Raw genomic sequence first — 17840 nt, forward strand, 5'->3', positions numbered from 1 at the left:
TCAGTTTTAAATTTGCAAATTTTTTTATTAAAATTTTTAATGCATTTAAAAAGACAAAAATTTATTATTGAACACAAGTTTCAATTTATAAATTAATACTAATTCTTCGAATTTAATTTTGATATGTATCTTAATATAAATTTTTTAATTTTTTAAAAATTTTTTTTTTAAAAGAATGGAAAAAAATTTGTGGATAAGTATTAACGCATCGATAGACGAATGAAATATAAAAATTCGTTACGGTACATTTCTTTAAAGCAGATCATAGTGTTAGTAGCTTATACATACTTAAAATGGTAGTAGACAATATCGCTTCTAATGATCTAGTAGGAAATAGTTTGACTTTTACTTTGTTTGAACAGCAATCATTTCGTTTCACACGAAATAATCATTACTAAACTTCAACGATAATTGTCATTTATATGACAATTATTTATAATTCAATAAGTATTAAAATAATATATTTTTTAATATTTTAAAATCTTTTGATTTATCAAGTTCATAGTGTACTTGAAAATCACCCTTTAATGAATATTTAATTATTGTTATAATTTAGATTCAGATTTTAACATATTATACGAATTTGTATTCCAATTTTTTTTAAAAGAAAATCTTTTTTTTTTACAAATTTCTGAAATTAGAATAATAAATAATTGAATTAGGGATGATTTTATTAAATCTAAGAAATGTTACAGTTGCATCCAGAGAAATTTGAACCAAAAATATATATTTGAATTAAATAAATGTATATTTGTCTCACGCCTATTTATTTGGTGTAAATAAATTTTTTTTATATAAATCAAATAAAAAAATTTATTTCAATGAAATATTTATTAGTCTGTGAGATAAATATATATCATTTCTCTGAGTGTGATGCATAACTTTTTTGAATTGAAGAATTAATTTAATTTATTTATTATTTAAATTTTCAATTAAAAAATTTGTAAATTTTTTTTTTGTTTTTTTGAACATAAATTATATATACAATAAACAAATGTTATGCACACGCCTATTTCGAATGTATATACAATCCCTTTCGTCTGAAAGGATCAAACTCTCTGGACCAGCAAGACTATAAGAACTTCAATGAGTGAACAAAGTGATACCAGTTCTTAACGTCTATACCCAGAGCAAAGGACAGCTCTAAATTTCAAGCGAAATTCTGGTGTATTTAATTTTTGTAAGTATAAAAAAAAATTAATAGATTAGAAAAAAAAAAAAAAATGGAAAATTCTTCTTCTGTGATTTATTTATTAAACGACATCGATCGGGGGTTCAAGTTCAAAGTCATAAATAGAGATCAACCGCGATTTTCTTCTTTCGTTTTCTCAGTGATTGCGTCAAATATATAGAAATATTATTATACTTCCTCTATATGCGGAAGCAAATTAGAAAAAAAAAATGTGAACGAGTGATCTTTTCTTTTTCTAAGTGTTTTAAATAGGAAAAAAAAAAATTTAAATATCATTTTTATCGCGAGTGTCTTTTCTTCAATGTTTGTGCTTTATTTAAATTATTCTTCAATTTTTAAAAATTATAGAAATTTGTTTTCGTATACAAATACAGTTGAACCTGTATAAATCTCTTAAAATGTTTATTTTCTCATTTACAATAAAATTTAGAATATGAATTTTTTAATCGTTGGTTATTTTTTAAACTTTTAGAATTTACTTTTTTAATAATTTTTTAATTTATATTTTATAAATTAAAAAAATTTTAATCGATTTTAAAAAATTTAAATACTTAGTTATCACGACGCTTAATAAAAATTTGAAATCTCTTATTGAGGTTCCACTGATTTATATTTAAAATTTACTTTTCTATAAAATATTTTCTATTTTAATTGAAATAAAAAGAAAAATAAAAATTCTAACAAATTATTTATTTTTTATAGAAAACTTTCGTTTAGAAATTTTTATTCATTGTAAATTACTTGTTTATTTGAAATAACAATTAATTCTGCTATTGGTAAATTCATATTTTGTTATTATTGAATAAATATTCCTAAAATAATTGGAATAATTGTTTACTCGTTTGTGAATTTTAAAATAGGTAAAACAGAACTTGTTCCTTAAATTGTTTTTTAAAAACAAATTTTTTTTTTTTAATAAAAATTATTAAACGAAAGTATTACTATAAAATTTATACATAAAATCGGTGAAATAAAAAAATGCTTTAAATTAATAAAAAAAAAAATACCTAAATAAAAAGATATTTTAAAAATTGTATATCGAATTTCAATTTTATAAATAATATGCGCAAAGAAGAAAATTACTGTTAATCGTATGCGTTTAAAATTTTTTTTCTGTTTTTCTAATAATATCTTACGTCAGAAATTGTGAATTATTTTTTTATGAACACGCGACAATTTTCATCAGTACCCACTCGCATATCAAGTTTAAATATATAGATTGAAATCTAATAGTTCTTGAAACAGACCTTCGTCTATGAGAACTGCTTTACGCCTTGTCGATTTTCTATATTGATGTAGATTATTTCTCATAAAAGTATAACCTATGGTAATTGTAAAAGCAACTCGCTATACCAATACTTTTATAAGTCATATAGTCGTTGATTTGAAAGGGCGGTGCCTGAAAAAGTTTCATTATATACACTTTCCAACACAGAATTGACACACCGATACATTATAAACAAATACATATACATTTGATAAAAATCCGCAACTACAAACTATTAATATATAACAGTACGTAAAGCGATTACGTTTAGTATATATTTATATATATATAGTCGGAATTTTTGAATTTCAACAATTGCAATAATCCTTGCGAAAGAAATAGTCACGTTCAAAACTCTTTGGCTTTTAACATTTTTGCCGCGAGAGACATGTTGTGTGACCAATCCTTTAAAGATTACGTTTAAAAAAATATATTTATCGAATAGCACGAACCGTTCTTATTGTTGAAAATAAAGTTACGATAAATCATTTTCTTTATTTATTCTCTTTGAATAAACTTTTCATTTATTCAATAAATGAAAAAAAAATTATTTTCTATATGTAAATTTTCTAATACTTGATAAAAAAAAAATGATTCTGTAATAGTTATACAATATCAAAATCGTCTCTCTCTCTCTCTCTCTCTCTCTGAGATAACATTATAATTACTGCACTTGATTGCAAATAAATTAGAAAGTGATCTTTTTTTGCTAAAAATAGTTTACACACAATCTCAGGAAATTCTATAAGGAAAATTAAAGCCGTCAATCGATGACGGGAGCGGAAAATTATATCGCAGATTCTCTTTTTCTTCAAAAATCGATCAGTAATCAACCGAGTATATTTTTATAAGAGAAATTGGCAAGGCCATAAGAAAAAAGTTACGCGAATAAAAAATTATTGTACAATCATTTGGCATATAACAATTGGAAGTTTATTTTCAATTTATTTCAACTATATACGTAATTTTAATTACGTATTATATTTCGCGTATTTAATCTCATTGTATAATTGAGTCATGTAATCGTTAATTGCATATTTTTACAATGGTGAAAATTAAAAAAAAATTGAATAGATGAAGAATTTTCTTTAACGTAATCAATAACATTAATGAAATAAAATTTTCCAGAGAAATTAAGAATAAGAAAAATGAGGTTATTGTTGATTTCCGTTTGCGTGACCTTGGCACTGGCGGGTCCGGCAAAGCAGTCCCATATATTGGATAAGAAGCAAATTGATCAGCTTGTCGATGGTTTAGATTTTGATTATACAATTAAACAAGATCCTGGCTATTCAGGTGAATACGCTGAAGCACCATTGGCACCGCAATTAAAGCCAAAGACTGGTTTCAGCGTTGGTGGTGGTTTAGTGAGTATTGCACAGGGTGCAGCTAATGCCGCTCACAATTCAGTTGTTAATCAACCCTCGGCTGCCGGTCAAGCAGCGTACGTTGCCAAAAATACTTTGGCACAATCTGCTGCACAATCTGCTGCAACAGCAGCCGCAGCTTTAGCAGGAAAGCAAATTATTCTAATGGGCCTGGAACAACAATCCTATAATGCTCATCAGGCTGTCAATTCGGAGAAACAACAATTACAACAGGCGCAACGTGCTGCCACTGCTGCACAAAATTCTGCTCAACAAGCAATGCATCAGGTTTGTTTTGCTAGAATTTTAATAGGATTTTTATAAATAATTTATACAGTGTTGTTTTAGAATGCTGTACTTTTTTGCAGGTACAAGTAATAACAACAGCATTGAATGCGGCTCAGGTAACATCGGAACACGCTGCTCAAGCTGCTGCTGAATCTGCAGCCGAATTGGCAGCACAAACAACAATGGTTGGCCAAGCAAAAGCCAATGCACGAGCAATTGATGAACAATTAGAAGCAGCTAGAATTGATTTTGAAGCAACGCAAGCTGCCGCACAAAAAGCAGCTGCACTTGCTCAAAAAGCTCAAAGCAATGCCGCAGCTGCTGCAGCTCATGCTGCACAAGCGGCAAGCGAAGCTGCAGCCCATGCTGTTGCAACCAAAAATGATCATGAAGCACTTCAAAATAGCATTCAAAATTCAGCGAAAATTTATCCCTTTGGTAAATTTATCATTCGTGATTCCGCCAATTTACAACAGCCCTCAACTATTCCTCAAGAATCAATTCAAGTACAGGATGGTGCCATCAATGGACCAAATGGCAGTGAAGAAAATTACTCTACAAATTCTTATGAATCAGCCAGTCCCTACACCACATCAGCAATATCCTCCTCGTCCTATCCATCATCATCATCATCGACATCATTGGACTATGATTATAAAAGCTCACCAAGAGTATTAGACTATGGATATTAAATTTAATCCCAATTATCATCAATCATTCACAAAAAATCTAATCTAAATTTTACAATATTTATTTATTTCCTCTCCATTGAATTCATTTGAAAAAATTTTAATTTTACCGAATAAATATAAGTTTATCGGTTTTATTTGATAGTGGAACATTTTTTGTTATGCGTTCCTAATCAAAATTAAAATAAGATCAAAAAACATTTTTTTTAATTATTTAATAATTTACATTGATTTTGAAGTAAATTAGAAATTTGTTTTTATCGATTTAATGCAAATAAAAAATAAAGTATTGTTGCCATTTTATCCTCAAACAAGTGAAAGTAAATGAGATAAAAACAATATAGAAATAAAAGTATCTCTCTAGATCTAATATGCGCGACCATTACTCTTGATAAAATCTACAACTTTTAATTTTAACATTAAAAAAAAAGAAAAATATTAATCGAGACATTAATAAATGAAATAAGTAAACTTAATTAATATTTATTGTTTATTAATAATATATTTTTGTATATTAAATAGATTCTTATATGTACATTTTGAAAATTTCAAAAATAATAAAATTTATATAAATGAAAAAATATAAAAAAAGAATTATTAAATGTATATATAATAACAAATTATAATTATTATAAATTATATCACAATATTCATATTTGTAGATGTGTTTATAATAATCAGTTTATATCATCGTTTAGACATTACGTAATAAATTAATTTTCTTATTTTTCATCACCAATTATGAAAGCGTTTAATATCAGAATATTATACAATATCGTGATTTGCAAATAATTACAAGTTTATGAAATTTTTGTCAATTTTCTAATTACTATTTACAAGGGTTCAATGCGCAAATGTATTTTTTTCGATGAATACGTGATACTTGAAAGTGGATCAATTACAAGTGGTACAGGTGTGTTTGGTCCCAGAGTGACTCGAAATTTATTTAAAATACTGATCAACGCTACTTTTGTTTGCGCATAACCAAATCTCATTCCTGAAAAAATACACCAATTAAATGTTTTTTAATTTTAATTAAATTATAGTTGTAAAAAGAAAATTTTGAAAAATAAATATATATAATTACCGACATAGAAATCTACCTTGCCGACTGATGGTAAAACAGTTTATTGCAAAATGAAAATATAAAAATGCCGACATAGAAATCTACCTTACCATCAGTCGGTAAGGTAGATTTCTATGTCGGTATTTTTAATTTTCCAAAAAAAACTGTTTTACTATCTGTCGGTAATGTAGATTTCTATGTCGGTAATTTTTTATATATTCATTTTTTTTAAAAATTACCGAATTATTCAATTTATTAAATTGAATTAGTACATTTTAATATTAAAAAATTCAATTTTAAAATAAATTTATTGGATATAATAAAAATAAATCAAATAAACATTACCAATACAAATTCTTGGACCTTCACCAAATGGCAAATAAGCATATGAATGTCTAGCTGCAATATTTTCTTCTGTAAATCTTTCAGGATCAAATTTCAAGGGATCCGGATAAATGTCCGAATCTAAATGAATTCCCAAAACTGGAATAACAACATCGACACCTTTTTTCACATGTAAATTAGTTGTTGGTAAATCAATATCCTTTGTACAGACTCGATTCAAGAAGGCCAATCCTGGATATAGTCTCATAGTTTCTAAATTAAAAGCAAAAAATTAATTAAATTCGCGAAATTAGATTACGATATTCGCGAAATTAGGTTACTGAATTAGATCACAAGAATTGCGAATCTAGGTCGCGGAATTCGCGAAATTAGGTCATGAAATTAAATCACGATATTCGTAAAACTAGGTCGTGGAATTAGATCACGAGATTCGTGAATATCTAGGTCGCGGAATTCGCGAAAGAAAATCACGATATTCGCGAAACTAGGTCGCAGAATTCGCGAAATTGAATCACGAGATTCGCGAATCTTTCCTTACGTACCAGAAACACATTGATGAAGATATGTCATTCTATTCAAACTTTCATAATTAAGTTGGCCATATTCTTCCAAAACTGATTTAATTTCTTCGCGAACTTTCTCTTGTATTTCCTGATGAACAGCCAATTCATATAAACAATGTGAAGCTGTTGTTGATGATGTTTCGAAACCAGCGATAAAAAAAACAAATGCTTGTGCAGCTGCTTCTAACATTGTAATTTTACCCTGTAATGAATCTGAAAATAAAAAATTATAAATTTATTTTATATAAGGAATATTTATTAATTGTACTTAAAAATAAATTTATACCGGAAATAGTTGCAGTTTCTGATTCATCATCTTCTTCTAAATGGCCAGTGTTAACAAGTTGTATTAGAAGATCTAAGAAATCTGTTTTTCTTACATTATTCTTTACTCTACGTTCAAATGCTTCTGTGAAAACTTTGATAAAAAATTTGCTACTAGATCTTTCGATAAGGGGAATTTTAAGAAGATCCAAAATTTGTGGCGCAAAAAATGCAAGAGCAATTTTTACTGGACTTACTTCTAAAATTTTTTTTGCATAATAACGAAATTCACTTTTTGGATTTTCAAGACTTTGTGAATTTACTCCAAATGCTGTTGAAAATATTACATCAGTCGCAAATCTATATATGAAAATAAATAGAAATAAATTGAAATCATTCAGTGAATTCAATTACAATTAATTAAAATATTTAATTACCTTGCCATCATTTCTCTCACTTCAATAATTTCTCGATTTTGAGCGTCACTTTCTAAAATTTCACACAAGTCATCACCCTTTTCTTTTATAATTCCAAACATTTTTTTCAATTTTCCTGAAGTAAAAGTTGGCGTTAATTTAGAGCGTAAATTTTTCCACTTTTGTCCCCCTATTAAAAAAAGATGTCCCGAAAGAGGATCAAATACTTCATTACAATAAAGTCCACGATCATGAAAATGTGTAAATTCTTTGGTTAACACTATTTTTATTAAATCAAGATCGGCTATTAACAAACTTGGCTTGTGAAATGTATAGAGTCCAATTAATCTATATTTCTTCATTTTTTCATAGGCTTGCTTAAAGCAAACACCTGAAAATATATTAAATTAATTTTATTTTTTTTCAAAAATTTTTCATCGATTTTGATAAATTACCAATATGATCCTTTCCAATAACTGCCCTTAAAATATTTCCCACTGGTACTATTGGTTTTATATAGTGAACTCCATTTTTTTGCCAATAATTGTATAAAAATAATTTAAAATATAAATAAACACCGAAGAGTATTACTATCACAGCACCAATAAATTCTATAGTAAAATTATTTAAAAATACCGCCATATTACTTTCGTTTTTTACATTCACGATTATATTAATTAAAAATGTTTGAAATAAAAAATTAACTATTATTTTTAATATTTTATATATTAAATATTTTTTTTTTTTATTAAACTATTTTAGCTTTATACGATTGTAACTTGCGTTTAGGTTGAAAAATCAAATTACACACAGTAACGGCACTAAACTATTAATTAAAGTGATATAAGCAAATTGTAAAGAAAATCTTTTTGAATAGATATCTTAAAATAATATCTGCGCATTTCGTGACTCATAGTACAAGAGAGATAAAAGAAAAACTTGTCGTTATTGCAACCGATGAAAATGAACTGTATGAGTTATAAAAATAATTTAATATAACATAGTGGGTAGAGGGGTGGGGGAGAGGAGGCGGTACAAAATTAGGGCACCAAGTTCAATTGCGCCGTTCCTGATAACAAATAATGACATGTTTACAACTGTCTTTATTCTTTATGCACTTAGCATTACATGAATCGACATAATATTGACTTATTTGCACAATTAAATAATAAGTAGCTGTCATAGGTATTATGTCCTTATTGCATAGTAGTTTTTTTTTTTTTTTTTTTTTTTTCATTTTTCAATGACCTTTCTGTTATTTTTTTTTCTTTTAAGAGTAAAACAACGAATAATTAGAATTTTATTTTATCAGATTATAAATCTTTTTAGTTAAACACGGAAAAACATTTATTCGTGCATTAAAATTATTTTTAAAAAATATAATTTTTAGGATTTAAATTATTTTATTATTTATAATTTATTATTTATTTATTATTTATAATAAATAAATAATTAAATATAATTTATAAATGAATAAAAAGAATGATAAAAATAAATACAAAGAATGATGTAAATTCGATTCATTTTCTTTATTTATGTCAATTTATAGAAATAATAATTTTTAGATGTTTTTTACAAATTTGTAAATTGTTTAAATTTCCTTTGTTTTATTTTTTTTTTTTTTGGTTTTTTTACAATTTTTCAATTTTCACGTGTAAAGTGTCTGCTCCAAAAACAAGACTTCCTGGATCGACAGAATAAGGTACTGGTTGATTTGGTCCTAAAGTGTATCGATAATTTTTCAAGGCATTAATTAAAGCAACTTTTGTTTGCGCTAAGCCAAATCTCATTCCTAAGATAAAAAAAAAAGAAATTAAATTTCATCAATAATAAATATTTAAAGAAACTAGTTTGCAATTGAAAAACATACCAATGCATATTCTCGGTCCTTCTCCAAAAGGAAGATATGCATATGGATGTCGATTGGCAATATTTTTCTCGCTAAATCTTTCGGGATCAAATTTCATTGGATCTGGATAAATATTTGGATCTCGTTGAATTGCAAGAACTGGAATTACTACATCTACACCCTTGCTAATATGCAAATTAGTTGTTGGTAGATCAATATCCTTAGTGCAGACTCGATTTAAAATTGCCACTGGTGGATGTTTCCTTAAAGTTTCTTTAGACAAAAATAAATGTAAATTAATATTTTTTAAGGCAATTCTTATTTTAATTTATTTTTCAAAAAAGAGTTTTTTTTTTCTAAATAATACTTACCGCAAACAACTTTATTCAAATACGGCATATCATTTAGACACTCGTACGTAAGATCGCTGTCATTTTTTATCTTTGAATTAATTTCTTCACGAACTTTATTTTGTATTTCCGGATATTGAGCTAATTCATAAATACAATTTGTTGCTGTTGTTGATGACGTTTCAAAACCAGCAAGATAAAATACAAATGCTTGAGCTGCAGCTTCTTCAAATGTTATTTTACCATCCATTGAATCTGAAAAAAATGAAGTTAAAAAAAAAATTTTTAAAAAAAGGGGAAAATTAAAAGAAATTTTAACAAATACCTGAAATGTGAGTTGGTGGCGCACCATCATCTCCCTCAACGCATCCTTTATTCATCAATTGCACCAAAAGATCCATAAAATCTTTTCTTCTCTCATTATTCTTTGTTCGATATTCGGTATTTTTTTTAAAAATAGACATAAAAAAATTTCTCACATCCATGGAGAAAAAAGGAATATTCAAAAAATACAAAACATGTGGAGCAAAAAAGGAAAGTGTATTTTTTACTGGCGCTGGATCAAAAATTTTTTTACCCCAATAACGAAATTCACAATCAGGATTTGTTAAACTATCACAATTTACTCCAAACGATGTGCTCATTATTACATCAGTTGCAAATCTTAAAGAAATATTTAAAAAAAAAAAAAAAAAAAAAAACATATGTATAGTTTATTATATAAAATCGAGTATAAAATATAAAAATAGTGCGTAAAAATGTTTACCTTGCAAAAATATCTTTAATTTCAATAATTGACTTATCATGTGCTTTATTATTCAAAAATTTATTTAAAATTTCACCTCTCTCTTTAACGGCGTCAAACATTTGTTTCATTTTACCCGATGTAAATGTTGGTGTCATTTTAACACGTAAATTTCTCCATTTTTGTCCAGGTAAGGAGAAAATGTGTCCAGTGAGAGGATCAACTTTTTCATGACAATAAAGTCCACGATCGTGAAAATGTGCAAATTCCTTGGTCAATATTGTCCTCACAATATCAAGATCAACAACAACTAAACTAGGTTTGTGAAATGTATACATTCCAAATAATCGATTTTTCTTGAATTTCTCATAGGCATCCTGATAACAAAATGCTAACAAAAAAAATTTTTTTTTTAAATTCCCTCTCTTTATTTACACCGTCTAAAACAATTTTTGACCAACAAAAAAATTTAACATTTTCGGAAATTAGGAACCAAAAAAAAAAAAAAAAAAAATACCCGTATCTGGCCGTTTTGCTAGATCAAGTCGTTTGTGGTTATTAGGGGTGAAAACAACCCCTAAAAGATATTTTTTAAAAATTATTAATATTTTATAAAACCTCGGTATCTGGGGGTTTTCGGGGTCACTGATTATTAATCTGATATCAGATTTTCAAAATTCAAAATGTCGATCAAATTTTTAAAAAGTTATTAATTTTTTATTTTATATCCGCCATTTTGAATTTTGACAATTTAACATTAGATTCGTCATCAGCGACCCAAAAAAACCCCCTAGATATCAAGGTTTAAAAAAAATTTAATAACTTTTTAAAATTTTGACCGCCATTTTGAATTTTGAAAATCTGACATCAGATTAATAATCAGCGACACCGAAAACCCTCAGATACCAAGTTTTATAAAATATTAATAATTTTGCTTCCTCGTATTCCAAAAATGTTGGATTTTTTTGTGGGTCAAAAAAAAAGTTGAATTTTGTCAAACGGTGTTATATTATAAAATACATTCAGAGAAGAAATATATATAAAAATAATAAAAAAATATATATATATATATATTTAAATTAAAAAAATTAATTATTATTTTAATTTTAAATAAATTTTGATTCGAATGTAAAATTTTTCTATTGTACAGTAAATAAATACTTACCCACGTTTATTTTTCCCGTAACAACTGGAGCTAGATTTCCCATTGGTACCGATGGCTCTAAATAGGGTATATTGTGTTTTCGCCAAAAATTATACAAAAACAATTTAAAATACAAATATAATCCACCTAGAGCCAAAATTAATGCTCCCATGATTTTCATAACAATATAAATGGAAATAATTGCCATTTTTCAATTTTTTTTTTTTTTTTTTTTTTTGGGAAAATTTGATTTGAATTTAATTTTGATTATAAAGAAACTTTGTGAAAAATGAGAGAAAATTTTAAATTTCTTGAACTTTTATAGATTTCATTTGAAATACTAATCGACTATTTAATAATAGAGAATAAACCTACACTTATGACAGTGCAAAATAAAATGTACACTTCATCATGACTTTTTCTTAAAAAATTTTTCGTCATTAAACTATAAATTTAAGAAAAATTATTAATTATAAATTACTAATTATAAATTACTAATTATTAATTTAATAATTATTTATATAAAATTCAATTTATTTTTTGTATTTACAAAATAATAGTTTATTGAAAATTTTCTTCATAGAAACTATGTTATTTTGATAAATATAAGATTGGAGCAAGTCATATTGTTAATTGCAGTATTATTCGGATATTTTCCTCGTTATATAATATCATTTTTATTTTCATTAAAAAAAAAAAAAAAATCTTTAATTTTTTTGACAAATAGTCTTTAATATTTATTTTATGAAAATTATTTTTGTAATTGCATTAATTGGAAAAATGAAATTGTTTAGAAAATTTTTATTTTTATTTAAAAGAAAATAATGAAAATTAAAAGACGTAGATATATATATATATATATATATATATATATATATATATATATATATATATATATATATATATATATATATATATATATATATATATATAACTATTCAGATTCTTAAATATTATAACATTTCAACTTTAAGATGAACACCAACTTTTGGTGCATATGCCATTTTTTCATTATTAATTGGCATTGGTATCGGTGTATTTGGTCCTACTGAAACACGACAATTTCTTAATGAATTGATAATCGCTACTTTCACTTGTATTAATCCAAGTTTCATTCCTGGAAAAAAAAATCCATTTTTTTATTTTTGGGGAAAATAAATAATTTTTTTTTTTTTTTTAAATTCTTAAATAATTACCAATACATATTCTTGGTCCTTCACCAAATGGTAAAAATTCATATGGATGTCTTGATGCAATATTTTCTTCATTAAATCTTTCGGGATCAAATTTCATTGGATTAGGATATATATTAGGATCCCTGTGAATTCCAAGAACTGGAATAACAAGATCAATTCCTTTATTAATAATTATATCCGTATTGGGCAATTTAATTGTCTCAGTGCATACGCGATTTAATAATGAGACCGGTGGATATTTCCTCAATGTTTCTGTAAATAATTTATTGAAAAAAAAAAAAAATTTATATAAAACTGAAAAAAAAAATTAATTTTTTAACAATAAAAATTATTTTTTATACCTAAAATAACTTTATGAAGATATGTCATTTCATTGAGACTATCATAACTAAGTTGATTGGTTTCTCCTAATTTGGAAAAAATTTCATCTCTCACTTTTTCTTGCATTTCTTGATTAATTGCTAATTCATATAAGCAAAAAGCAGCCGTTGTTGATGACGTCTCAAAACCAGCCAAAAAAAAAATATAAGCCTGTGCTGCCCCTTCGGCCATTGTTATATTATCCTTATTGTCGTCTGGGAAAAATTCTATATTTAATATATATAAATATATATTCAATAATTTTTTTTATAAAACATTCATCATCGTTCTTAATTTTTTTTCAGTTAAAAAATTCTTTTTTTTTTTTTTTTCTTTTTTTTACCTGAATTATTTTGAGTAGGTAATTCATTATCATCATTAACACGTCCATTTTTCATTAATTGAATAATAAGATCCATAAAGTCATTACATTTGATATTATTATTTAATCGATGTTTAACTGTATTTTCGAAAACTGTTATAAAAAATTTTTGCACTCCCACATCGTTAAATGGTATTGAAAAAAAATGCAAAATTTGTGGCGCAAAAAATCCAATTGCATTTTTAAAGGTGTGTGGCTCAAAAACTTGTTTTCCCCAATAACGATATTCATTATCTTTATTTTGCAATGTATTGCAATTCACTCCAAACACCGTGTTCATTATCACATCAGTAGTGAATCTTCAAATACAGAAAAAAAACAAAAAAAAAAATGAGGAAAAAATGAAATAATTGCAAAAAAATTCTTATAATTTCAAAATTTTTGAATTTTTATTTTTAAATGCTCATAAAAATACGGTGCAAAAAAAAATTCTAGATTTTGCAATTTAATTAAAATTTTATTTAAAAACTGTTTTTAATTTTCAAAAAAAAAAAAACTACTTTTATAAAAATGAAAAAAATTGAATAGTTTTAAAAATAAAATTTTCATTTTTAGCAAAAAATTATTTTTCTAGAATTTTTTGCAACGAATTTTCGAAAAATTGACGAAAATCGCAAAAGGTATTTAAAAAAAAAATTTGTAAAATTGAAAAAAAAATTTCCATAAAATCGAAGATGTGTAAAATGGTGTCTTGACGTGGAATATTATATTATGTAACTACGAACCTTGCAAATAATTCTTGTACCTCAACAATAGATCCATTTTGTGATTTTTCTTGTAAAAATTGATTCAATATTATTCCACGATCCTTTAAACAACAAAACATAAGTTTTATCTTTCCTGGCGTTATTGCTGGACTCACTTTTGTCCTTAAATTTTTCCACTTTTTTCCAGGTAGAAAAAATAAATTTCCCGATAATGGATCAACTTGTTCATTACAATAAACACCGCGATCGTGAAAACTTGTAAATTCCTTTGTTAAAACACAACGAATTAAATTGGGATCAACAATTAATAAACATGGTTTATGAAATGTATACATTCCAAAAATTTTATTATTTTTCATTTTTTCATAACCATCGGCAAATGTTTCGCCTATGTGACATTTTTTTCTCACAAGATTCAAAAAATTACCAACAGGTATCACAGGCTCTAAATATGGAATTCCTTGTTTTCGCCAATATGTATATAAAACAAATTTAAAGTAAATATAAAAACCACTTAAAATAATAAATAAAACACCAAAAAGTTTTAATGTGAATTCACTAAAAATTAATGCCATTTTTTTTTTTTGTTTCTAAATTTTCACTATTTAACTAATTTTCAGTAAATTCGAAATCCATATTGCATTCGATGATTTTTTTTAACAATCGAATTTTTTCATGTGCCATTCGTAAATTTATTTTTGATTCTGAAATATTTTTTTCAAAACACTTTTTTAAAAAAAAAAAACACTTTTTTCAAAAATTAGTTCAAAAAATTTTTTTTTAAGATTTTTTTAAAAAAACTTTCAAATATTTTTTCGCATGAATTTCGTGATAAATACCTGAATGATAACATGAATGATTTTCGAATGAGTATAAAAAATTCAGGTTCTGATTAAAAGCTTTGTTAATTAAAAAAAAATCTTTTTCTTTAACTTTATCTGAATTTTTTTTTTATCTTATCGCAAAATTAAATCATAAAAAAGTATTTTTAATTGCGAAACAAAAATTTAGAAGTTCCTATATATATATAAAAAAAAGCTTTAATAAGTTTCTTCATTCAAAATTTTTTAAAATTTTATAATTATAATGTAATTATACAAAATCAATTTTTTTTTTTATAAAATCCAATTTTTCTAAATTTTAACTTTCTTTTATCTGAAGTTATGATTTGGAGTTCGTTTTAGTTAATGATAAGATTGAATAAAAACAATGTTCGTTTCATTGATAAAAATTTCATATTTGGACTTTTGTAATAAATTATTAATTTATATTTTCATTAAATAAATAATTAATTTAAAATTCTCACGAATAATTATTTTTTAAGTGCGGATATTAAATTTAATTTTTGGAAGAAATTAAAATTCTCATCACGGATGTAAGAAAATTTTTTCTATTTTTTATCCTTTTGAGAACTGGGTCCAAAGTTTAATTTAGAGAGTTGAAAAATCTCCTTAATTGTCTGCATTGTAAGTTATGTAATCAGACTGACATGATTTAAATCATTGACCGATGACAATATAATTCTGATTAATAATTAAAAAAATTATTTAAAAAATGTTAATTTACAAAATATTTAAATTTAAAGCACCGATTAATGATAAAAAAATTTTTTTTTTAATTATTCCCAAATTTTTAAATTACTTTTTTTTAATTAAAGTTTTTTAAAAATATTTTTTAAACTTTTTTTAAAAAAAATATAATTAAAACAAAAGTATTTTTGTTAGTGAAAACATTTTATTAAACTTTCAGATTTCAGCGATAGAATAATTTTTCAGCAATACAGAATCACATAACTACCTGTATAAGATTCACAATCGCTAAATGAATCAAGAATTTATAATTTACGCAAAAGTCAATCTTTCTATATATTAAAAATTATTTTAACATTCACACCTTGGAAAAGAGTTTATCGTAAAATCATTCAATTTTCGTCATTTTGTGTTGTTTTTTTTCTAATAATTTATAAAAAGTTATTAATTAATTAAAATTTGAATTACAAAAATATAATTAATCCTGCTTTTTATAGAGACAAATGAATAAAAAAAGATAATTACAAAATGATTATATCGTAATTAATCACAGATAATTAATAAAAATGATACAATGCCATAATTTTACATTAAATATATAATAATTTTACAAATAAATGAATTCGTAAATAAATACTATATAAAATTTTTAAACACCATATAGCTTCCATGTAAATGCTAATTATTTTGTTATTTTACATATAATTATGCACACATATATAAACTTATATATTAATTATTACTATATACAGAGTGCAATTAATGGAACGATGCGTTTTATTTTCTTATTCTGATATACATTTTATTAGAACGATATTTCTAATTTTTTTTTTTTTTTTTTACTTATTTAAGTTTCTTGGTCTCATTGTGTCGCCAGACTGTCGATCACTTTTATGTTTGCGAAAATGGCAGACTTATATTTTCTTATAATCGGATCTATAAATTATTATATTCTTATAATATTAATAAAACATTATTATAAATTATTTATTTTTATAAAATTAATATTAGTCTGTAAATTATTATAATTTTAACATAATAATGAAAATTTGTAAATTATTCATAAATTATGGAAAATTTGCAATAATAACGATAATAATTAATAATTATTATTATTATATTAAAAAAGAAAGCTTCTTTTATTAATTTTTCTTTTTATATTTTATTGTTTTACAATATTGTGCATATTACGTATATATTTATATAATATAATAATATATAAAATAATGCTTTAGGCGCTTTAAATTAATTAATTCCTGTTTTTTAAAATCTTATTTTTATTATTAATAACCGAGTGTATTGTATATTTAATTTAAAAATTATTAATAATAATTATTAATTAATTAATCTTAACATCTGTAATTACAGATATTAATTTTCGATATTAAATATATTGGAATATAATACGTTTTTCTTGTACAACAATTTAATGAAATATCATACATTAGTATAGGGAAGGGGGTGCCTTACATTATTCTAATAGTAATACAAGAGCCTTAATTAATTTTTCTACTTTTTTTTTTAACTGTTTAAAATTCTATAAATTCTCTAAAATCTGAAGCTGAAAGATAAAAGGAGAATAAAAGAGAAAGAGAGAAAGAGAAAGATTTATAAGATCTTTATTATAGAGGAGTATTAGATAAAATCTGATTTAATTATAAATAAAATATTGTCCCGATTTTAAATTATGTCTTTTTGCAAAATTTTTTAAATATATTCAATTTTTTATTCTAATAATATATTGCTATATTATAAATATAATTCCATTGAATTATTCCTTAGTAAATTATTATTTAAAATCTGGACAATAATATTTTTCAATAGTTTTTGTACATTTCAGTTATTTTATTCGAAATCTTATATATTTTTTTTTTTTTTTTATATAGGAAATAGTAAAAAACTTATTAAGTCACGTGGGAAGAATTTAGAATGTAGTTACACTTTGAGTGATGAAAATATTTTTTAAAATTTTATGAAAACTTATTTTTCTTTTTAGTATAATTTTTTTAAATTACAATTTTCTCACGAAAAACAAAGATCAGTAACCCTCAAGATAAGATTTTTTTTTTAGCAATTTTATTGTTTACATATATATTTTTAGATATTTAGTTTATAAATATG

The 17840-nt window shown here is 24.4% G+C and overlaps 2 protein-coding genes across 2 annotated transcripts; one reads left to right on the top strand and one right to left on the bottom strand.

Moving 5' to 3' along the window:
• Nucleotides 1-1029: 1029 nt before the first annotated feature.
• LOC127291091 (uncharacterized) lies at nucleotides 1030-5279 on the top strand. Its single transcript, XM_051320021.1, has 3 exons — nucleotides 1030-1180; nucleotides 3588-4114; nucleotides 4195-5279. Exons 2-3 carry the CDS (start codon nucleotides 3608-3610, stop codon nucleotides 4804-4806), a joined length of 1119 nt encoding a protein of 372 aa, XP_051175978.1. The 5' UTR covers nucleotides 1030-1180; nucleotides 3588-3607; the 3' UTR covers nucleotides 4807-5279.
• A 186-nt stretch (nucleotides 5280-5465) lies between these two features.
• LOC127288033 (uncharacterized) lies at nucleotides 5466-14780 on the bottom strand. The gene is made up of 18 exons (XM_051315237.1): nucleotides 14209-14780; nucleotides 13445-13782; nucleotides 13083-13328; nucleotides 12742-12993; nucleotides 12506-12662; nucleotides 11567-11754; nucleotides 10423-10792; nucleotides 9982-10319; nucleotides 9678-9911; nucleotides 9328-9579; nucleotides 9093-9249; nucleotides 8265-8283; nucleotides 7913-8210; nucleotides 7479-7848; nucleotides 7064-7401; nucleotides 6757-6990; nucleotides 6215-6466; nucleotides 5466-5800 (listed from the first exon to the last, which is right to left on the bottom strand). The coding sequence occupies exons 1-18, from the start codon at nucleotides 14763-14765 to the stop codon at nucleotides 5637-5639; spliced, it is 4764 nt and encodes a 1587-aa protein (XP_051171194.1). The 5' UTR covers nucleotides 14766-14780; the 3' UTR covers nucleotides 5466-5636.
• Nucleotides 14781-17840: the final 3060 nt, after the last annotated feature.

The sequence above is a fragment of the Leptopilina boulardi genome, unplaced genomic scaffold, assembly GCF_019393585.1.
Source record: "Leptopilina boulardi isolate dan_hultmark-lab unplaced genomic scaffold, ZJU_Lbou_2.1 LbouV2_123, whole genome shotgun sequence".
NCBI classification, from domain to species: domain Eukaryota; kingdom Metazoa; phylum Arthropoda; class Insecta; order Hymenoptera; family Figitidae; genus Leptopilina; species Leptopilina boulardi.